The sequence below is a fragment of the Pleurodeles waltl genome, chromosome 1_2 (genome assembly GCF_031143425.1).
Source record: "Pleurodeles waltl isolate 20211129_DDA chromosome 1_2, aPleWal1.hap1.20221129, whole genome shotgun sequence".
NCBI lineage: Eukaryota > Metazoa > Chordata > Amphibia > Caudata > Salamandridae > Pleurodeles > Pleurodeles waltl.
The window spans coordinates 1307368855-1307383921 of record NC_090437.1 but is presented as its reverse complement, the minus strand read 5'-3'; the positions used below and the strand labels follow the sequence as shown (position 1 = coordinate 1307383921).

The 15067-nt window shown below is 48.9% G+C and overlaps 1 protein-coding gene across 1 annotated transcript in view; it reads right to left on the bottom strand.

The window, feature by feature from the left end:
• SPR (sepiapterin reductase) overlaps window positions 1–14436 on the bottom strand; it is a 51366-nt gene extending 36930 nt beyond the window's left edge. Inside the window, exons 1-2 of the mRNA XM_069205593.1 lie at window positions 14001–14436; window positions 6723–7013 (exon numbers count right to left, since the gene is read on the bottom strand). Coding sequence (XP_069061694.1) covers window positions 6723–7013; window positions 14001–14325 — 616 coding nt within the window. The 5' untranslated portion in view covers window positions 14326–14436. The remainder of the gene's footprint in view (window positions 1–6722; window positions 7014–14000) is intronic.
• Between the last annotated feature and the right edge of the window lie 631 nt (window positions 14437–15067).

The window sequence follows — 15067 nt, the reverse complement described above, 5'->3', positions numbered from 1 at the left end:
ACGACATAGCCCCATAACCACGAGGATCTCCTGCAGTTCCTCCCCGGGACCCCTTCTTCTTTTCAGGTAGTGATGCCAGGAGGGAAATCGTCGGGCAGACACTGCCGCCAACTACTGTTCTCAGAAGCTATTGCGCTACCGAAACCTATGGTGGCACCTGTGACCCCTCCTAGCTCCACGGCCCAGCTGGCTGACCCTCGCCCGCCGATGCCACTGACCGCATCTTGCAGGAAATCACAGCAGTGGGATGGCGTCTAGAGGTAATGGACTTGAAGATTTCAGACCTCTCTGCGGCCTCTACCTCCATACGGGCAGATATAGACCGTTTCCAAGTAACGGTAACGGACTAAGATCAAAGTCTCACAACCGTTGAGGATCACATCGCGGCTCTGCCAGTTCGGGAAGCGGAGATGCAGTCCCTGCAGGTGAAGATCACAGATTTGGAGGACAGAAGCAGGAGAGACAATGTCTGTTTTTTTGGCATACCGGAACATAAGGAAGGTTTGGACGTTAAGGCCTTTCTTAAAAACGTCCTACCTGACCTCACAGGCCTTGATTTTTCCCCGCCGTTGGAGTTTCAAAGAGCCCACAGAATTGGTCCTTTTGCATAAAGCAACCTCTGGGCGACCTCGCCCTATTATCGCATTCTTCCTCTGCCATGAGCAGGCCCGCCAAGTCATCTCAGCGGCCAGGTCTCAGGGCCCGCACTCTCTAGAGGGTCAAGAGATACGGGTGGCCGCGGACTTCTCCAGAGTAACGAACGAGAAGCAGAAAGCCTTCTTGGCACTATGACCTCAACTCAGGAAGCTAGACATCAAATTTGGCCTTTTTGAGCCTGCTCGTATGTGGATTACCATGGATGAAAAATTGAGAGATTTCCTTGATCCCGCAGACCTTAGCTCTTTCCTGGACGACCTTGCGATGCATCCCATGGACCACGCCCCTGTCCACCTGAGCACGGATTCCCCGACCTTGGAGGATCCCTCTTCCGTTGCTATTTCTTCCCGCCACGCCGCTTCGCAGAAGAGGGGACGGACCTATGACCGTGCACTGAAATCGCAAGAAGGCCGCGAACACGCTCTTCAGGCTGTGATTGCTCTCACCCAGTATCAAGGCAGAGACAAATCCCGATCCCCTCTGAAACCGACGCCGACCACGGAACGCCCGTACTACTGAACTTCCGACGCAGCTGAGAACCTCTGCCCTCCAGCAAGAAGCGTGTCCTTCCCCGCTGGACAAATAAGTGACCGGTTCACTTATGTTTGCTTCTATCTACCTCTGTTATGATGGGAGTAGCCAGCATTGTAACTATTGTGACTATTGTCTTTGACGCTTCTGTTGGTATTGTATGCCCCTGCGCACAGAGCTCTTAACACATCCGGCTCGCAGGAGCATTCCGCCCTTCCTAGGGCTTTGCCTAAGACAGGGTTGTGGGGATGTGACATAAGCTAGCTGCCTCCCGTTTTTCTCCCTTTGTTTATATTTCTGGTTACAATTTTCTCCAGCTACTATGTTATATGTTTAGTATTAACAGCACTATAGGAGCTATTTTGCCCTAAATTTGTTGTTCGTCTTATGTTGTGGGATGTGGACCCACCATCTGGTACCTACCTTCCTTCTGAGTCTCCCCCACCCGTCATATCGGTCCGAGTCTGCCATTGGCCACAAACCGCTGGAGACCATATCATGAGGACTAATAAGAGAGTCCGTGTGGCCCACTTCCTGTTTTCTCCTTCCCCCCTCTATAATCACCATTACACTGGGGAGTCCCACAGGCGACACAACGCAGTCCTCCCCACCTCCCACATCCCGGGCCCCCCAACTTAACTTAAATCAACTCAGCTTAGCTTGCTTCAACTTCATGCTCACTTCACGTTCTTCGTCTGCTGGCCCTGGTCCAATGATACCGGCTCTCCCCTCTCCCCTCCCTCAGGGACCTCCGATGGAATGAATTGGAATAACAACGTGGTGGTCTCATAACTTCTCCCCGACGTCATCACCTCCGGTAGGGCAGCCGCCCTCACTTCTTCAATCCAAGGCACAACGTGACACGCACGTCCCGGCTCTGTCATGGATGCTCTCTCTGTTTGCTCCCCTGATGCATTATGTTCCTTCCCTACCCCCTTTGCACTGTCCGACTATTCCATCTTATGTTACTCACTCCCGATTGTCTGTCGATGGCCCCTCCGGGCTCCCCTCCCCCTTCCCCACCAAGCTTGTTCGGCACGCGGGCCATGCAGGTCTCGACCCGCAGTTCAACAGGGCTCATAGTAGTAGTGAGGTATTTACCTCGGTTTCTATAGACCCCGATTCTGTGTCTTTTGCGTATTCTCTGATTTTAATTCTATATCCCCCACGTTTCCTCCCTAGCCTCCCCCTCCATTCCTTTCTATCTCACATTTGTATATACGGAGTTGGCATGCCTGCACCCTTCTTCCCCCATGGATCCTGTTTTCTCCTGTCTCTCCCTCTCTCCTTATCTTTCTAGTTGCCCATTTATCCTCCCTTCTTCCCTGACCGAGGGTTGCCCCTACAACCCCCTCCCCCCAGCAACCACATGCCCTAAGCATCACCACTACCACAGCATCTCCTTATTAGGAGCGCCAGAGCAAGGAAGTCCTCACACTCACTGTGACTTGATTGTCAAAGTCTGTAAATGGTGTCGACAGTTCTGCTGACGGACCTCTCCTGGAACGTCCATGGCATGACACACTATATCAAGCGGCAAAAAGTGTTATACAACCTCCGATCTAAAAGGACAGACATCACCCTTCTACAGGAAATGCATCTTTCTCCCTCAGAGTTGGAGAAACTGCGCAGAAATTGGGTAGGGAGGGAACTCTTCGGTGGAGCACCGTCCGTGCACTGTGAGTCGCAGGGTTCGGGAAAGAAATGCGGGGTAGCGATTCTCATCCGCCGATCCTTACAGTTCAGACTACTCAACACGTGGCCCCACCCTGAGGGACGTTATGTCCTTGCCAAGCTAAAACTGGGTGCTTCCACAGTCTGTGTTGGCTCTTTCTATGCTCCCACAGGCTCCAAGCGTCCTTTTTTCCTCTCTCTGAATCGACTACTGACGGAGATCGGAGTCTCCAAGTACTTACTTGGTTGGGACTGGAACCTAGCACAGGATGCCATCCTGGACCCATCAGGGGGCCTCAACGTAGGCAACAACACCGACCGGGCCCTCATTGGTGATATCCTTTCAGACCATGATCTGCTGGATCATTGGCGCCGCCCCCATCCATCGGACCGTGAATACACTTTTGTCTCACCACTTCAACAGGACCCAATCCAGACTAGATGATTTCCTCATCACCCACAGGCTGTTACATATGGTCAGGGAGTCCCAGATCTTACCGGCTGCATTGTCCGACCACTTCCCGGTCTTAATGGCCCTAGAATTAGGGTTGGCGTCTCCGGGACGTAAGCCCTGGCGACTTCAGACTTCTAGATACCGGACACTGAGGGGGAAGGAGCAACTCCGATCCCACGTTGCCACTTATTTACTCAATAACAGGGGCTCGGTCTCCTCACCCCAATTGGTATGGGCTGCAGCAAAGGCGACGATATGGGGACAGCTCATGAGGGACGCTGCCATTGCTAATGCCCAGAGGCGTGACAACCAACGAGCTCTGGAAGACTGTATAGCCCAGACTACCCGTGAATACACCCTGACTCCCTCCCTTACCATCCGTCGCCGCCTGGAACAAGCCAAAATGTAGCTCAATGCTCTCTTTACATCACAGGCGAAATACACGCTACAGCGATCGAAAGGTCGCCACTATGAGCACGGAGAGAAGGAGGGATGATTACTGGCCACTCAGCTACGCCAAAGAGTGGTGGCACTGGCCATCCCGGCCTTGCATGGCACTGATGGCAAGTTTATCACACACCCCCAAAAGATCGCGGATAAATTTGGTCGCTATTACCAAACCCTCTACACCCCTGAAACAGTGGAAGATCAGGATAAGTTGACCGCCTTCTTTGTGAAGGCAAACCTACCTCGTCTCTCGGAGGCTGGCAGGGCTCTATTGGACGGGGACATCAGTAAAGAAGGGATCCAACAAGCGATAGCCAAACTTCCTTACCACAAAGCCCCCGGAATGGATGGATTCTCAACAGATTTCTCTAAATAGACAGGGGCGGATACGATCGACGCCCTATATGAGGCCTTCCACGGGGCGGATCAGTCCGGTTCATTACACCCCCTCTCTAACAAAGCCTCCATTATAGTTAGTACTACCCAAACCTGGTAAGGACCCCCTCCTTTGCGGCAGCTGCCACCCTATATCCCTCCTCAACGGAGATGTCAAAATACTAGCGGGAATTCTAGTGGCCCGCCTTAAGAAGGTCATCCCATCCCTCATACATCATACGCAAGTCAGTTTCGTACCCAGCCGATCTTCTAGGAACCGCCTACTTACCTTGCTCCACGCTCTCTGAGTGACACGAGACTCCCGGGAGAAGACCCTTGCCCTCTCCCTGGATGCCGAAAAGGCATTCGATTGTATAGTGTAGTGGTACCTCTTTGAAACTCTACAACTATTTCGCCTTGGGACTACCTTTATCAATAAGGTGCGTTTGTTATATGACTCGCCAATAGCACAGGTCAATTGCGGCGGGTTCCTATCCGACATCTTTTCCATCAGGAGAGGGACCCGTCAGGACTGCTCCCTATCGCCGTTACTATTTCTGCTGGCCGTGAAACCATTGGCGGCAGTGATCCGTAGATCGAGTCTCCCCGGCGGTAGCTCCACCATTTACCTTTATGCCGACGATATCTTACTAACTCTCACTGACCTAGCTAAATCCCTGCCGGCACTCCGAACCATCTTAACTGACTTTGAACTTCTCTCACGTTACAGGATTAACTTGGACAAGAGCGAGGCGTTGCCCCTGTCCCCTATGACAGTAAGCATGCTGGTGCAGGGCCTACCGGTCAAGTGGAAGCAGTCGCGTCTATAATATCTGGGCATTCACATCAACACAGGGTCGGAGAATATGGTGGCTGACAACCTGGACCCGCTGTTAGCCAGCATGAAAAGGGATTTCGATAAATGGGTACATCTGGGTCTCTCTATGTGGGGCAGAGCGCAGGCGGTATGCACGGTGATACTAATGAGATTCCTCTATGTTCTTGGCATGCTGCCTCTACAGATCCCCTTGACTCTCCTCAGAGAGACGGATCGCCACATCCGAGCCTTTGTCTGGGGGACGCTACGCCCGACAACCCAGGACCACACTACTTGCCCGATGTGGGTGTGGGGGGTTGGGTCTCCCCACAGTGGAACATTATGCCCTGACGTTACACCTCTCGCAACTGACCTTCCTTCTTCCAAGAGTCCAGGATCCACCGCTGTGGGTGGAGGTAGAGCAGACACTCTTGCACTCCCTACCGGGCCTCAATGTGCTCTACAACTCAGGAAGTACGCACCCTTGGATGCTCAATCCGATGATTAGAGCCATGCAGAAATCTTGGCGGAATCTATATATTCGCTATATTTAGACAAATGGCCACGGTAGGGTTTGGCCCTGCCTCACCACAGGCAGCTTTCACTTCATTACCCCCCCCGTTGCTTTCCTTCTCCGCTCTTACTTTTACTTTCGCCTTCTCACTCTCGCTCCTACTCTATTATTTTCCTCCCTTTTCTTAACTTTGGACCAGGTGTAAACGAATACCGTTACTTCCTGCTACCCCCCTCGTTCTTAGCTTCTCCCCTCCCCCTCTCTCCCCCGCTCTCCCTTACCACCGCTGTATCCGATATTATCCTTTGATACATACCTGCGGTGCATTATAAGACCACCGCGGACTTTATCCTTTGCTTAGCACTTCCCTTCTCCCCCCCCCAGACTTCTCCCGCCTTCCCGACATCCTGGTTCTCTCCCTTGCTCCCCTCCCCACCCCCGCTTCCCTGCGTGTACTCCACCGACTCTTTCTCCTTCTTCTTCCCTTCCCCCCCTTCTTTCTCCTGTTGGTTCATTATATCCTTCCTTCTACCGTCCTGGCTCTTCCTACCCGCCACTGGCTCACAACCCCCATTCCAGAGGATCCATGGTATTACACCAATAACCTTACGCAATATGCATATACAGATTTCCCCCCACCCCCCCATAACCCATCCCAGCATTTGTAGGCTCAGAGGCCCTTGGTGGACCGGAGCATCACTCCAAGATATGCCTACTTCTTAGCATGTCCCGGTCCTGTTGATTCCTTCTGAGCCTAGACAAAACACGATAGAGCTTCAGGTGGTTCTGAGAAGGGTCAGTTGACAGCATCCCATCTCGATTCCTGGAGGACCTGCACCTCACTCAGACGGGGCATGGGGTGGAGTACAGGAGGCGTCACACACTGCGTTTTGGTTAATCGCACCTGATGCTCCAATGAGACTATGGTTTGTTACAGGACGTGTTGGATTCTTGTGTTCATCTGCACCTGATAGAATGCTCATGTGTTTCTGTACTTTTGCAATTCTGCATTTTTGAACTGATGTATATTTGTACAGCCAGTCTCGCATAATTTGCATGGTGGAAGGACAATGTACTGTACTGTCTTATTATACTGTCTTATTGGTTTTCCGAATAAAAAATTACAACACAAAAAAAAAAAGAAATCAGAGACTTGGTGAGTTCACCTTATACTGCACCAAATGCTTTCACTGGCAGAGACTGACATTATAACTGAGACATGCCTTTAAGATAGAAGATGCAAACAACATTACCTGGTGCATAGTTGAGAACTCTAACATCGGGCTGTTCCAGTGCAAGCACCCGAAACATCATGTCCCGCGCAGCCTTCCCGGTGCAGTAGAGCGTGAAGGATTTAAATGGCTCAAGGGCGCAGAGCGAAGAGATATTCACCACCACCCTGTGGAGACCAGGGCTCTTTGGAAACGCTCCAAGAACAGCTGAGGTGAGACACAATGGTGAGGTGACATTGAAGGCAAGGTAGCTGTTGACGTTGGCTGGATCCGTAAAGTCGATAAAGTATTTGGAAACATCCCCTACAGAACCTGCAAGAAGCACAAAAAAACCAGGGTAGTTTGAAGCAGAAGACTGTGGTTTTAGGACGGGAAGCACCTCTTTTGAAATCATAAGCCATTTACTTAAATGAGCATAATTACACTGACTGCAAGGAAATACTACTCCAATCCTACTTGGTAGCATCTTCACAGATATGAATGGTGGTAGTAGTGCAAAGTTACAACACAATAGAATGCTGTGTTTGCTAGTGCTATAGGAAAGAAAGTAAATCATTAACACAAAGTGACAAGTGCATAAACTTAGATATTGCAACTCTTTTTCATGAGGATTTCTAAGCACACAGCTGTTTGTGGGTGAACAGGACATAGAATCGTGTTCAGAGTCAAGCTCTTTGTAGAAGGCTGGCAAGGCCCCATCCCAGACTCCTTTTTAGGGTGAGCGCAAAGCGCTCTGTCTCTGGTATAATCTCTCTGTGGGCTTTTAACCACGCCCACCAGTTTGGTTGGTTCATGGGCTTGCCTTTTAAAATTTGCTTGATTTAATTAGTGAAAGGCATTCATACGTCGTCTTTTCCGGTGTTTAGTCCGCCTCGAGCGCACCGGCCAACTACTAAAAACCTACGAGGCTCGATATTTTCCATATGGTTTCTGGAATACTTTTTTTTTTCTTTTTTTTTTAAGCAGTGCAATCTCGCTGGGCAGTAGTCGAGCGATTTGCATGACATCGACCCTGTTACATGGATATTTGCACTTTTGCCGGTTACATGGATAATTGCACTTTTGCAGGTTACATGGATAATTGCACTTTTTCCGATGCGTTTCACTGCGAGCGAACTTCTGTTTCCATTTGTGTGTCTGCTTTGCGCCCATGGCGGCCGTCGACTCGCTTATGTGAAACTGTTTTACTTTTCATTTTCACTTTATGTGGCCAGATAAGTCAGGTTAGTTATGTGAACCTGTTTTACTTTTCTTTTTCAGTTTATGTGGCAAGAAAAGTCCGGTTAGGAGTTTACAACACTAATAGCTTTAACTCGAGCAAACGCGAGACCCATTATATTGCAAATGCTTGTTTTGTGTGCCACCGTTTTCATATGTCATTTTATCATACAGCTAAAAGCGAATGACATGCCTACTGGTGGGAGGTTTAACATCAGTCTCAAATATAATGCCATGTAGTTCACTTATATATCATATAATACAAAAATAGTTTGATAGAAAATGCTGTACACAACAGAACAATCATGGTACAACCATCAGTAACAGCCTGGATATATGTGATATAGTTTTGTGTGCTAGATGCATGCTAAGTGTAACATGAGAGTCAAAATCTAGTCTAAGCAACCAGTTAGAAATAAACACACTCGACAACTTACTGTGTGTATACATATGTACATATGGTGTAATGGAGTGCATAGGAATGCAGGAGTGAGTTGGAAGAAATAGTTTTGACATATTTCAAGTCAATTAGATAAGTTTGTGGGGCACGTTTGAAAGCAGGGAGGAGGAGGTGGAGTGTAGTTCAGATGAGGTGGTTTCCGGTGGTATGGTCCGAGAAGCTCGAATGACCAGAACCCTGAAGCACCATGAGGAGGCTTGGAGGAGACCAGAGGGGTGAGCTTTGTCCGGATTAGGCTGATAGACAGCTCAGATGTCATTAGCATTTGAAACTGGTAACTGAGGGATAGCTAATTTTAGCTTTAAAAGCAGAATTAGTAGTTTGGAAGTTGCTTCTTTGCTGATAACCAGTTGATGTGATGAAAGCACAAGAGGGTGGTAGATAGAAAAAAAGGTTGAAGAGAGTGGCAAAGATTATATGCACTGGGATGTGGCGGTGCAGTGCACTCCTATCAATGGGTGGGCCTGGAGAGCAAACAGTCCCCTTTTAACATTCACAAACAGAAAGAAAAACATATAATTTGCTGTGTACTCCCTGTGACCTCTACTTGTAATACCCAAGGTCAAAGAAAGTAGAAAAAGCCATTTACACTGTCTAATAGCACCACCCAAAACAGAGACCTTCTCCTACTCTGCAGACTTACACCTAGTATATGTGTGCTCCTGGGAAATGTTGTGTTGGTGGGGGGATGGGAAAGGCACTGCTGGGCGAGCAGAGAAATATGAGAGTGAGCCCCTACAAATTAACTACAGATTTGGAAGAATGTATCATTGCTTTTAAGGCAACCTGGAACTCTCCACACTTAGTTAGAGCCTATCAGGAACATTCAGGAGAGTTCCTCATAGGGCACAGAAGACCCACTTACCTTCATGAGTACACAACACATTGAAGGAAACGTTGTGGCATGAGCAGAGGGTAATGAGTGTGGTGTGAGGGATTGTGGTGGCTCGGCACAGTGAATTAGGTGGGACTTCCCTGTTGATGCAGCATTCGCAAGAGCACAGCAAATTATAACAGGAGTGTGGATTTTTCCAGGGCAACATGGGAAAGCAACACTGGAGGTTTTTAGTTGCCCTGTGTTGTACCACTCAAAGGTCTGGAGTCTCTCAAGAAGGGTTATATTCTTCATTTCATGTTAGGCCCTTAAGTTGTAGCCACAGCCTGATAGCTCCTGGTAGGGCTTTATTCTCCCTTCAACTGTAATCCGCTCCCACGCTTCATCCATGCCACAGACACCAACATTTCACACGTTATCACATTCTTATAGCATTGACACAACATTCTAAAGGATGCGTACTCAGCCTGTGCATAAAAAGACACATCACATCACTACATCATACAACTACCTAGGTGTATGGGTCCTTGGTCATTAGTTGACCTACCATCTCATGTCTGGCACTTCTGTTGTGCTCTCCCTTCTTCCCCGCCGATGTACCATTCCTGTCCTATGCATAGCTTGTTCTACTATTCTACCACTTCTGACTCTTCCCCCGGTCCAGAGTCCTGTTATCTTGAATTCTCAGACTCCATATGCATTCCACTTAGAGTTCACCAAGTGCTCCGAAGGGTAGCAGGTACTCCTGCGTTTCGTTAGAAACATTCAGCTGGAGGAACCTGGTAAGGCTTGGGCTGGATTATAACATATTATGGGTCACCGAAATTTATTAGTCTTAATTAGTACTTGTATGCCGTTTACTGCGACTCTCACGTTGTATTCGAAGAGCATGATTCATTCCTGGCGAGCCTTACCTGTTTAACTACTTCTGCCCAAGATGCCACAGTCTACCCAGAGTGAAGCAATTTCTCTTTCTTCTTTACCCCCATTTTCTCCAAGAGGGCTGACTGGTTTCTGTATATTTTTCTAACTTTTGCTCATTTATCTCTTTTGGTCGGAGGACTGGATCAAAAGTATAATCCTACATCTTGTTCCACAACTACCCGCTGGTCATAACATAACCCTATGCATTAAAGATAAAGCATGTGAAAGGGTAATATCTTAAAATGTTCCATAGGAAACTGATACAGCAATTATCTGGCTGCTGCAGTTGACAGATGCATGGCTGGTGCACAGTAACATGAGACAGATGTTGATAGCATCCCTTACTACTAGTTTTTTTTTTATATATGAAAGGAATTCAACCTGTGGTCCTAGACTGAGCTACTTTGACCCACTCTAGGCCTCATTGATGTGGCCCATTTTAAAAAATCGCCAAAATATCCTTACTGTTGTCTATAGTCAGCATGCATCAGAATTTCAACATTTTTATTTTTTACAGGGCCAGATACCTAATGTTAGACGAGGATATTCTAGGTAAGAAAAGCGGAACTTTAGAAAGAGTGTTGCCAATGGATATGCCCTGGCTTCAACTGAAACTACAAAAGAAGGCAAAGTCCAAGGTATCTGGGCCACTCCAATGGGGAATGTCCAGAAATTGCCAACGGAAGCAGGATTTGCTTTGACTTCCTCGGACCAATACCGGCTACTTCACCCACCTAGGGGCTAGTCTTCCTTATCAGGCAGCTCCAAACCACCTAATGACAGAGTTCTAGGGCACTGAGTAAGGTTTTGGTTCTGTTAAAAGTGAAACTAGGGTGCATGTTCCATATTTTTCGTAGTTGCTGTCATTTTGGAGTGGCTGTGTAAGAATATTGAGAGCTCTAATTTGCAGCCACCTTTAGGAAACATCCCGATTGACACAGAGACATTAAGGCCCTCATTACAACTTCTGCGGTCTTTTGAAAAGACCGCCGAAGTTGCAGGTGCCACTGTACCGCCAGTGCTGGCGGTATATCTAGCTCCCTATTATGAATTTTTCGCTGGGCAGCGGACGGAAACAGAGATTCTGTCCGCTGGCCCAGTGAAAAGTCACATCAGCATTGCCGCCGGCTCGTAATAGAGCCGGCGGCAATGTTCATGTTTTACGGGTGCAGCAGCACCCATCGCGCATTTCACTGCCCGACATTCGGGTGGTGAAATGTGCGATGGGGCTGTGCCTGGGGGCCCATGCACTGCCCATGCCAAGTGCATGGGCAGTGCAGGGTCCCCCAGGAGCACCCCAAGTCCCCCTTACTGCCAGCCTCTCCAAGGTGGTAAACTCCGCCATGGACAGGCTGGTGGTTGGGGATTATGACCTCCAGGCGGAAGCCTGGCAGTATGTTGGAGGAGCCGGCGGTATGATCGTGGCTAATGCGCCACGGTCATAATACGCTGGTGGTACACCGCCAGCCTGTTGGCGGTGTTACCACCAGCTTACCGCCGCCCGCCAGGGTCGTAATGAGGCCCTAAGTGTATAATTGAAAACTTTGCACAACTTCCAGCTCAAACACATAAGCTGTATGCCATGATTCTGTTCAGTCACCTACCCTCAAACGAAGAGTGAACTGCATGAACATGGTAGATTACCTGTTACCTAGGTCTAAAAAGAGTCATTGTTATTTCATAAAGACTGACTAGGAATTCAAGACATCTCCCAGTAACTATGAGGATGGAGAAAGCATACAGTTTTCAGAGAGCACGTCCCACCAAGGGCAACCTGAGAGCACATGAAGGGCATACCAGTAAATAGGTCAAACATCTTGAAAACTACCTTTTGCAGGTCCTGATTTATTAGATACGTGGCATGGGGTTATCAATATCACCATTGAGTGCAATGAAGGACAACTGGATAAAAAATCTGTGCTTAAACTCCAGTGGTGCTGGAGCAGTTTTCAAAGCCGGGGTGCTACCATTAGTATAACATCACTGAGGCCAAGGGAATTGTGAAAAATCATAGAGCCACAAAGAACAGGTGCAGAAGCTGATCCAAGCCCAGTTAGCAGGAGAGTGGGAAGCGCGTGGTATGTAGTTAGTGCTGCATTTAGGAGCACTCTATTACAAATATGCTACTAAAGCATATAGTAGTGTAGTAGCATTTACAGGCAGCACATTCTCATTTGAAATGGCCACTTAATTTGCAAATGCATATAGTTTTACTGATAAATGTATATAGCACAGAAGCAGTCAGGGATGAACAGTCCAGAGTGGGGTGGGGCCACAGTAATAGAAACAGGCATGGAAGAACAGTACTGCAATGAGGTGAAGGTGATAGAATCAACCAGCGACTGGTAACAGAGAGTGGAGTAAAACAAGCAGGCATGTAAGGGTAGGACTGCAATAATGTGAGGATGATGAAAACAGACAGGAATTGACAGCAATTGATGGCCTTTGTCATAGAAGCAGGCATGAAAGGACAGGCCTGCAGTGAAGTGGGGTGATAGAAACAGCCAGGGATGGACAGCAAAGAATAGAGAAGGCCATGGTAATAGAAACAGGCATGGAAGGATAGGACTGCAGTAATGTGAGAGTGACAGAAGCAGTTAAAGATTGACAGCAGAGAGTGGGGTGAGGCCACAGTGATAGAAGCAGACATGGAAGGATAGGACTGCAGTAATGTGAGGATGATAAAAGCAGTCAGAGATGGACAACCAAGCGTGGGGTGAGGCCATGGTCATAGAGGCAGGCCTGGAAGTGCAGTACTACAATGAGGTGAAAGTGATATAATCAGTCTGTGATTGATAGCAGATGTTGGTGTAAGGCCATAGTGATAGAATCAGGCATGGAGGATAACACTGAGGTAATCTGAGGGTGAAAGAAGCAGTCAGGTTTTCTTTTATTGCTTTATAGAGCGCAAACCTGGTTCAGGATATTAGAGCACTTTACATGGGCAAGTGAATAAGTTACATGTAGGGATTAACAGTTCAGTGTTTGGGGACTCTATGACGAGAACTAAGTCTATGATGATAACTAGGCAGGCAGGGACAGCATTCAGTCAGGCCACAGTGATACAAGCAGGTGTGTAAGGATAGCACTGCAGTGAGAAATGGATGATGAAGGCAGTTAGGGATGGACAGCATACTGGGGTGAGGCCGCAGTGATAAAAGCAGGCAAGGAATGACAGAATTGCAGGAATTTGAGGGTGACAGAAGCAGACAATGATGGACAGCAGATAGTGGAGAAAGGCCTCAGTCATAGAAGCACGCAGGGAAGGACAGCACTGCAGTGAACTCAGGGTGACAGAAACAGTCAAGGATGGACAGCAGAGAGTGGGGTATGTGAAATTCAACAAAATGTTACATGGATAATTGCACGATTGCCAATATGTTTGACTGCGAGCAAAGTTATTTTTCATTTTGTCTCTCTCCTTCGCACTCATGGCAGCTGTGGCGCTTTCAATTGGCTCGCTTAAATCAACTGTTTTACTTCTCATTTTCAATTTATGTGGCAAGGAAAGTCCAGTTGGGAATTTACAACGCTATCAGCTCTAACTGGAGCAAACGCGAGACCCATTGCATTGCAAATGCTTGTTTTCTTTATGTAATGCTTGGATTTTTCACCAACCCTTGACTGACTGTCATAAGACTGATGGCAGCACCCCCAGCCCAATCTTAAAACTCAGCCCCTCGGGAGGAAGCAGGTAAGGGCAGGCGGCAGGACAGAGTAGGGAGGGTGGCTTGGCAGCAGAGAGCCAGGGACATGTCCTGCCAGCAGCTCTGCCACACCCAGGCACGAGGGCGGCAGAGAACCGGAAGTGGACGCGGTGACGCAGGCACGCGGCAGGCGCAGCTTCCGCTCCGTCGCTCACCTGCGTTGTTGACGAGCAGGAGCCTCTCTTGCCCTCGGGGCAGCTCCCGCGCGGCCCGCTCCGCCCTCCGCAGGCCCTCCTCGGTGCCCAGGTCGGACGCCTCCCACCTCACCTCCAGCCCGGGGCTGAGGGCCCGCAGCTCCCCCGCCAGCCCAGCCAGGGCTTCCTCCGAGCGGGCGAGCAGAAGGAAGATGGAGCCGGGGCCCCGCACCCGGGGGGCGAGCGCCAGGGCCAGGCTGCGGCCCAGTCCGCGCGACGCGCCCGTCAGCACACAGGCCACGGTGCCCAGGGAGGCGTCAGGGGTACCGTCGGTGCTCGGCTCCATCTCTGCCTGACCCGTGTGCAGCGAGGGAAGCGCTGCAGACCCTGCCCTCGCCTTCTCCCCCAGGCACAGTGGCAGGGGAGGGAAGCGCCCCTGGTCCTCCAGCCAAACCCCCACGCCGGTAATTAGGGGCGGGGACCATGCTGGCAGAGGATTTTGCAATGTTTGCTCAAGAGAAGCAAAGAGAAAAGATCCGTGAACGTCCCTTGTTTTGTTCCAGGATCTGGAGTCACAAGTCCATATTTGCGTTGCTGGCAGATGATGTGCGTCTTGGTCTATCCTGTTCTCTGGTAGTGGGCGCCTTCATTGCGTATAAACTGAAAATTTAACTTCTGATTGCCTCCTCATTTTATCGTGACCATATCTTTCCAAGATAAAATCGGAACGCTGTCAGACATAGAAGTTGTCCTAATTTATGGCACAGACCAAGAGCACTATCGGACTTCAATCTAGCACCCGCTAGTCGGACTCCACAGCCAACACACTCATTAAAAATCAAATAAAAAAAAGACCACCGTTTTAGGGGCTGTGAACTTATTACCGTTTCATATAGTTTTGACTGGCCAAAAGAAGAGAACTGAAATTGCAGGTTTTCCATCGTTACAGTGGAGCATCACTTGTGCTCAAAATTCCTTTGCATTCTATTTGTAGTCGTTTATTTACAATGATAAAACAATTCTAGAATTACTAGAAAGGGCATGAAAAAGGGATGGGATGAGCCTCATTGAGTGTTTTTAACGAGAGG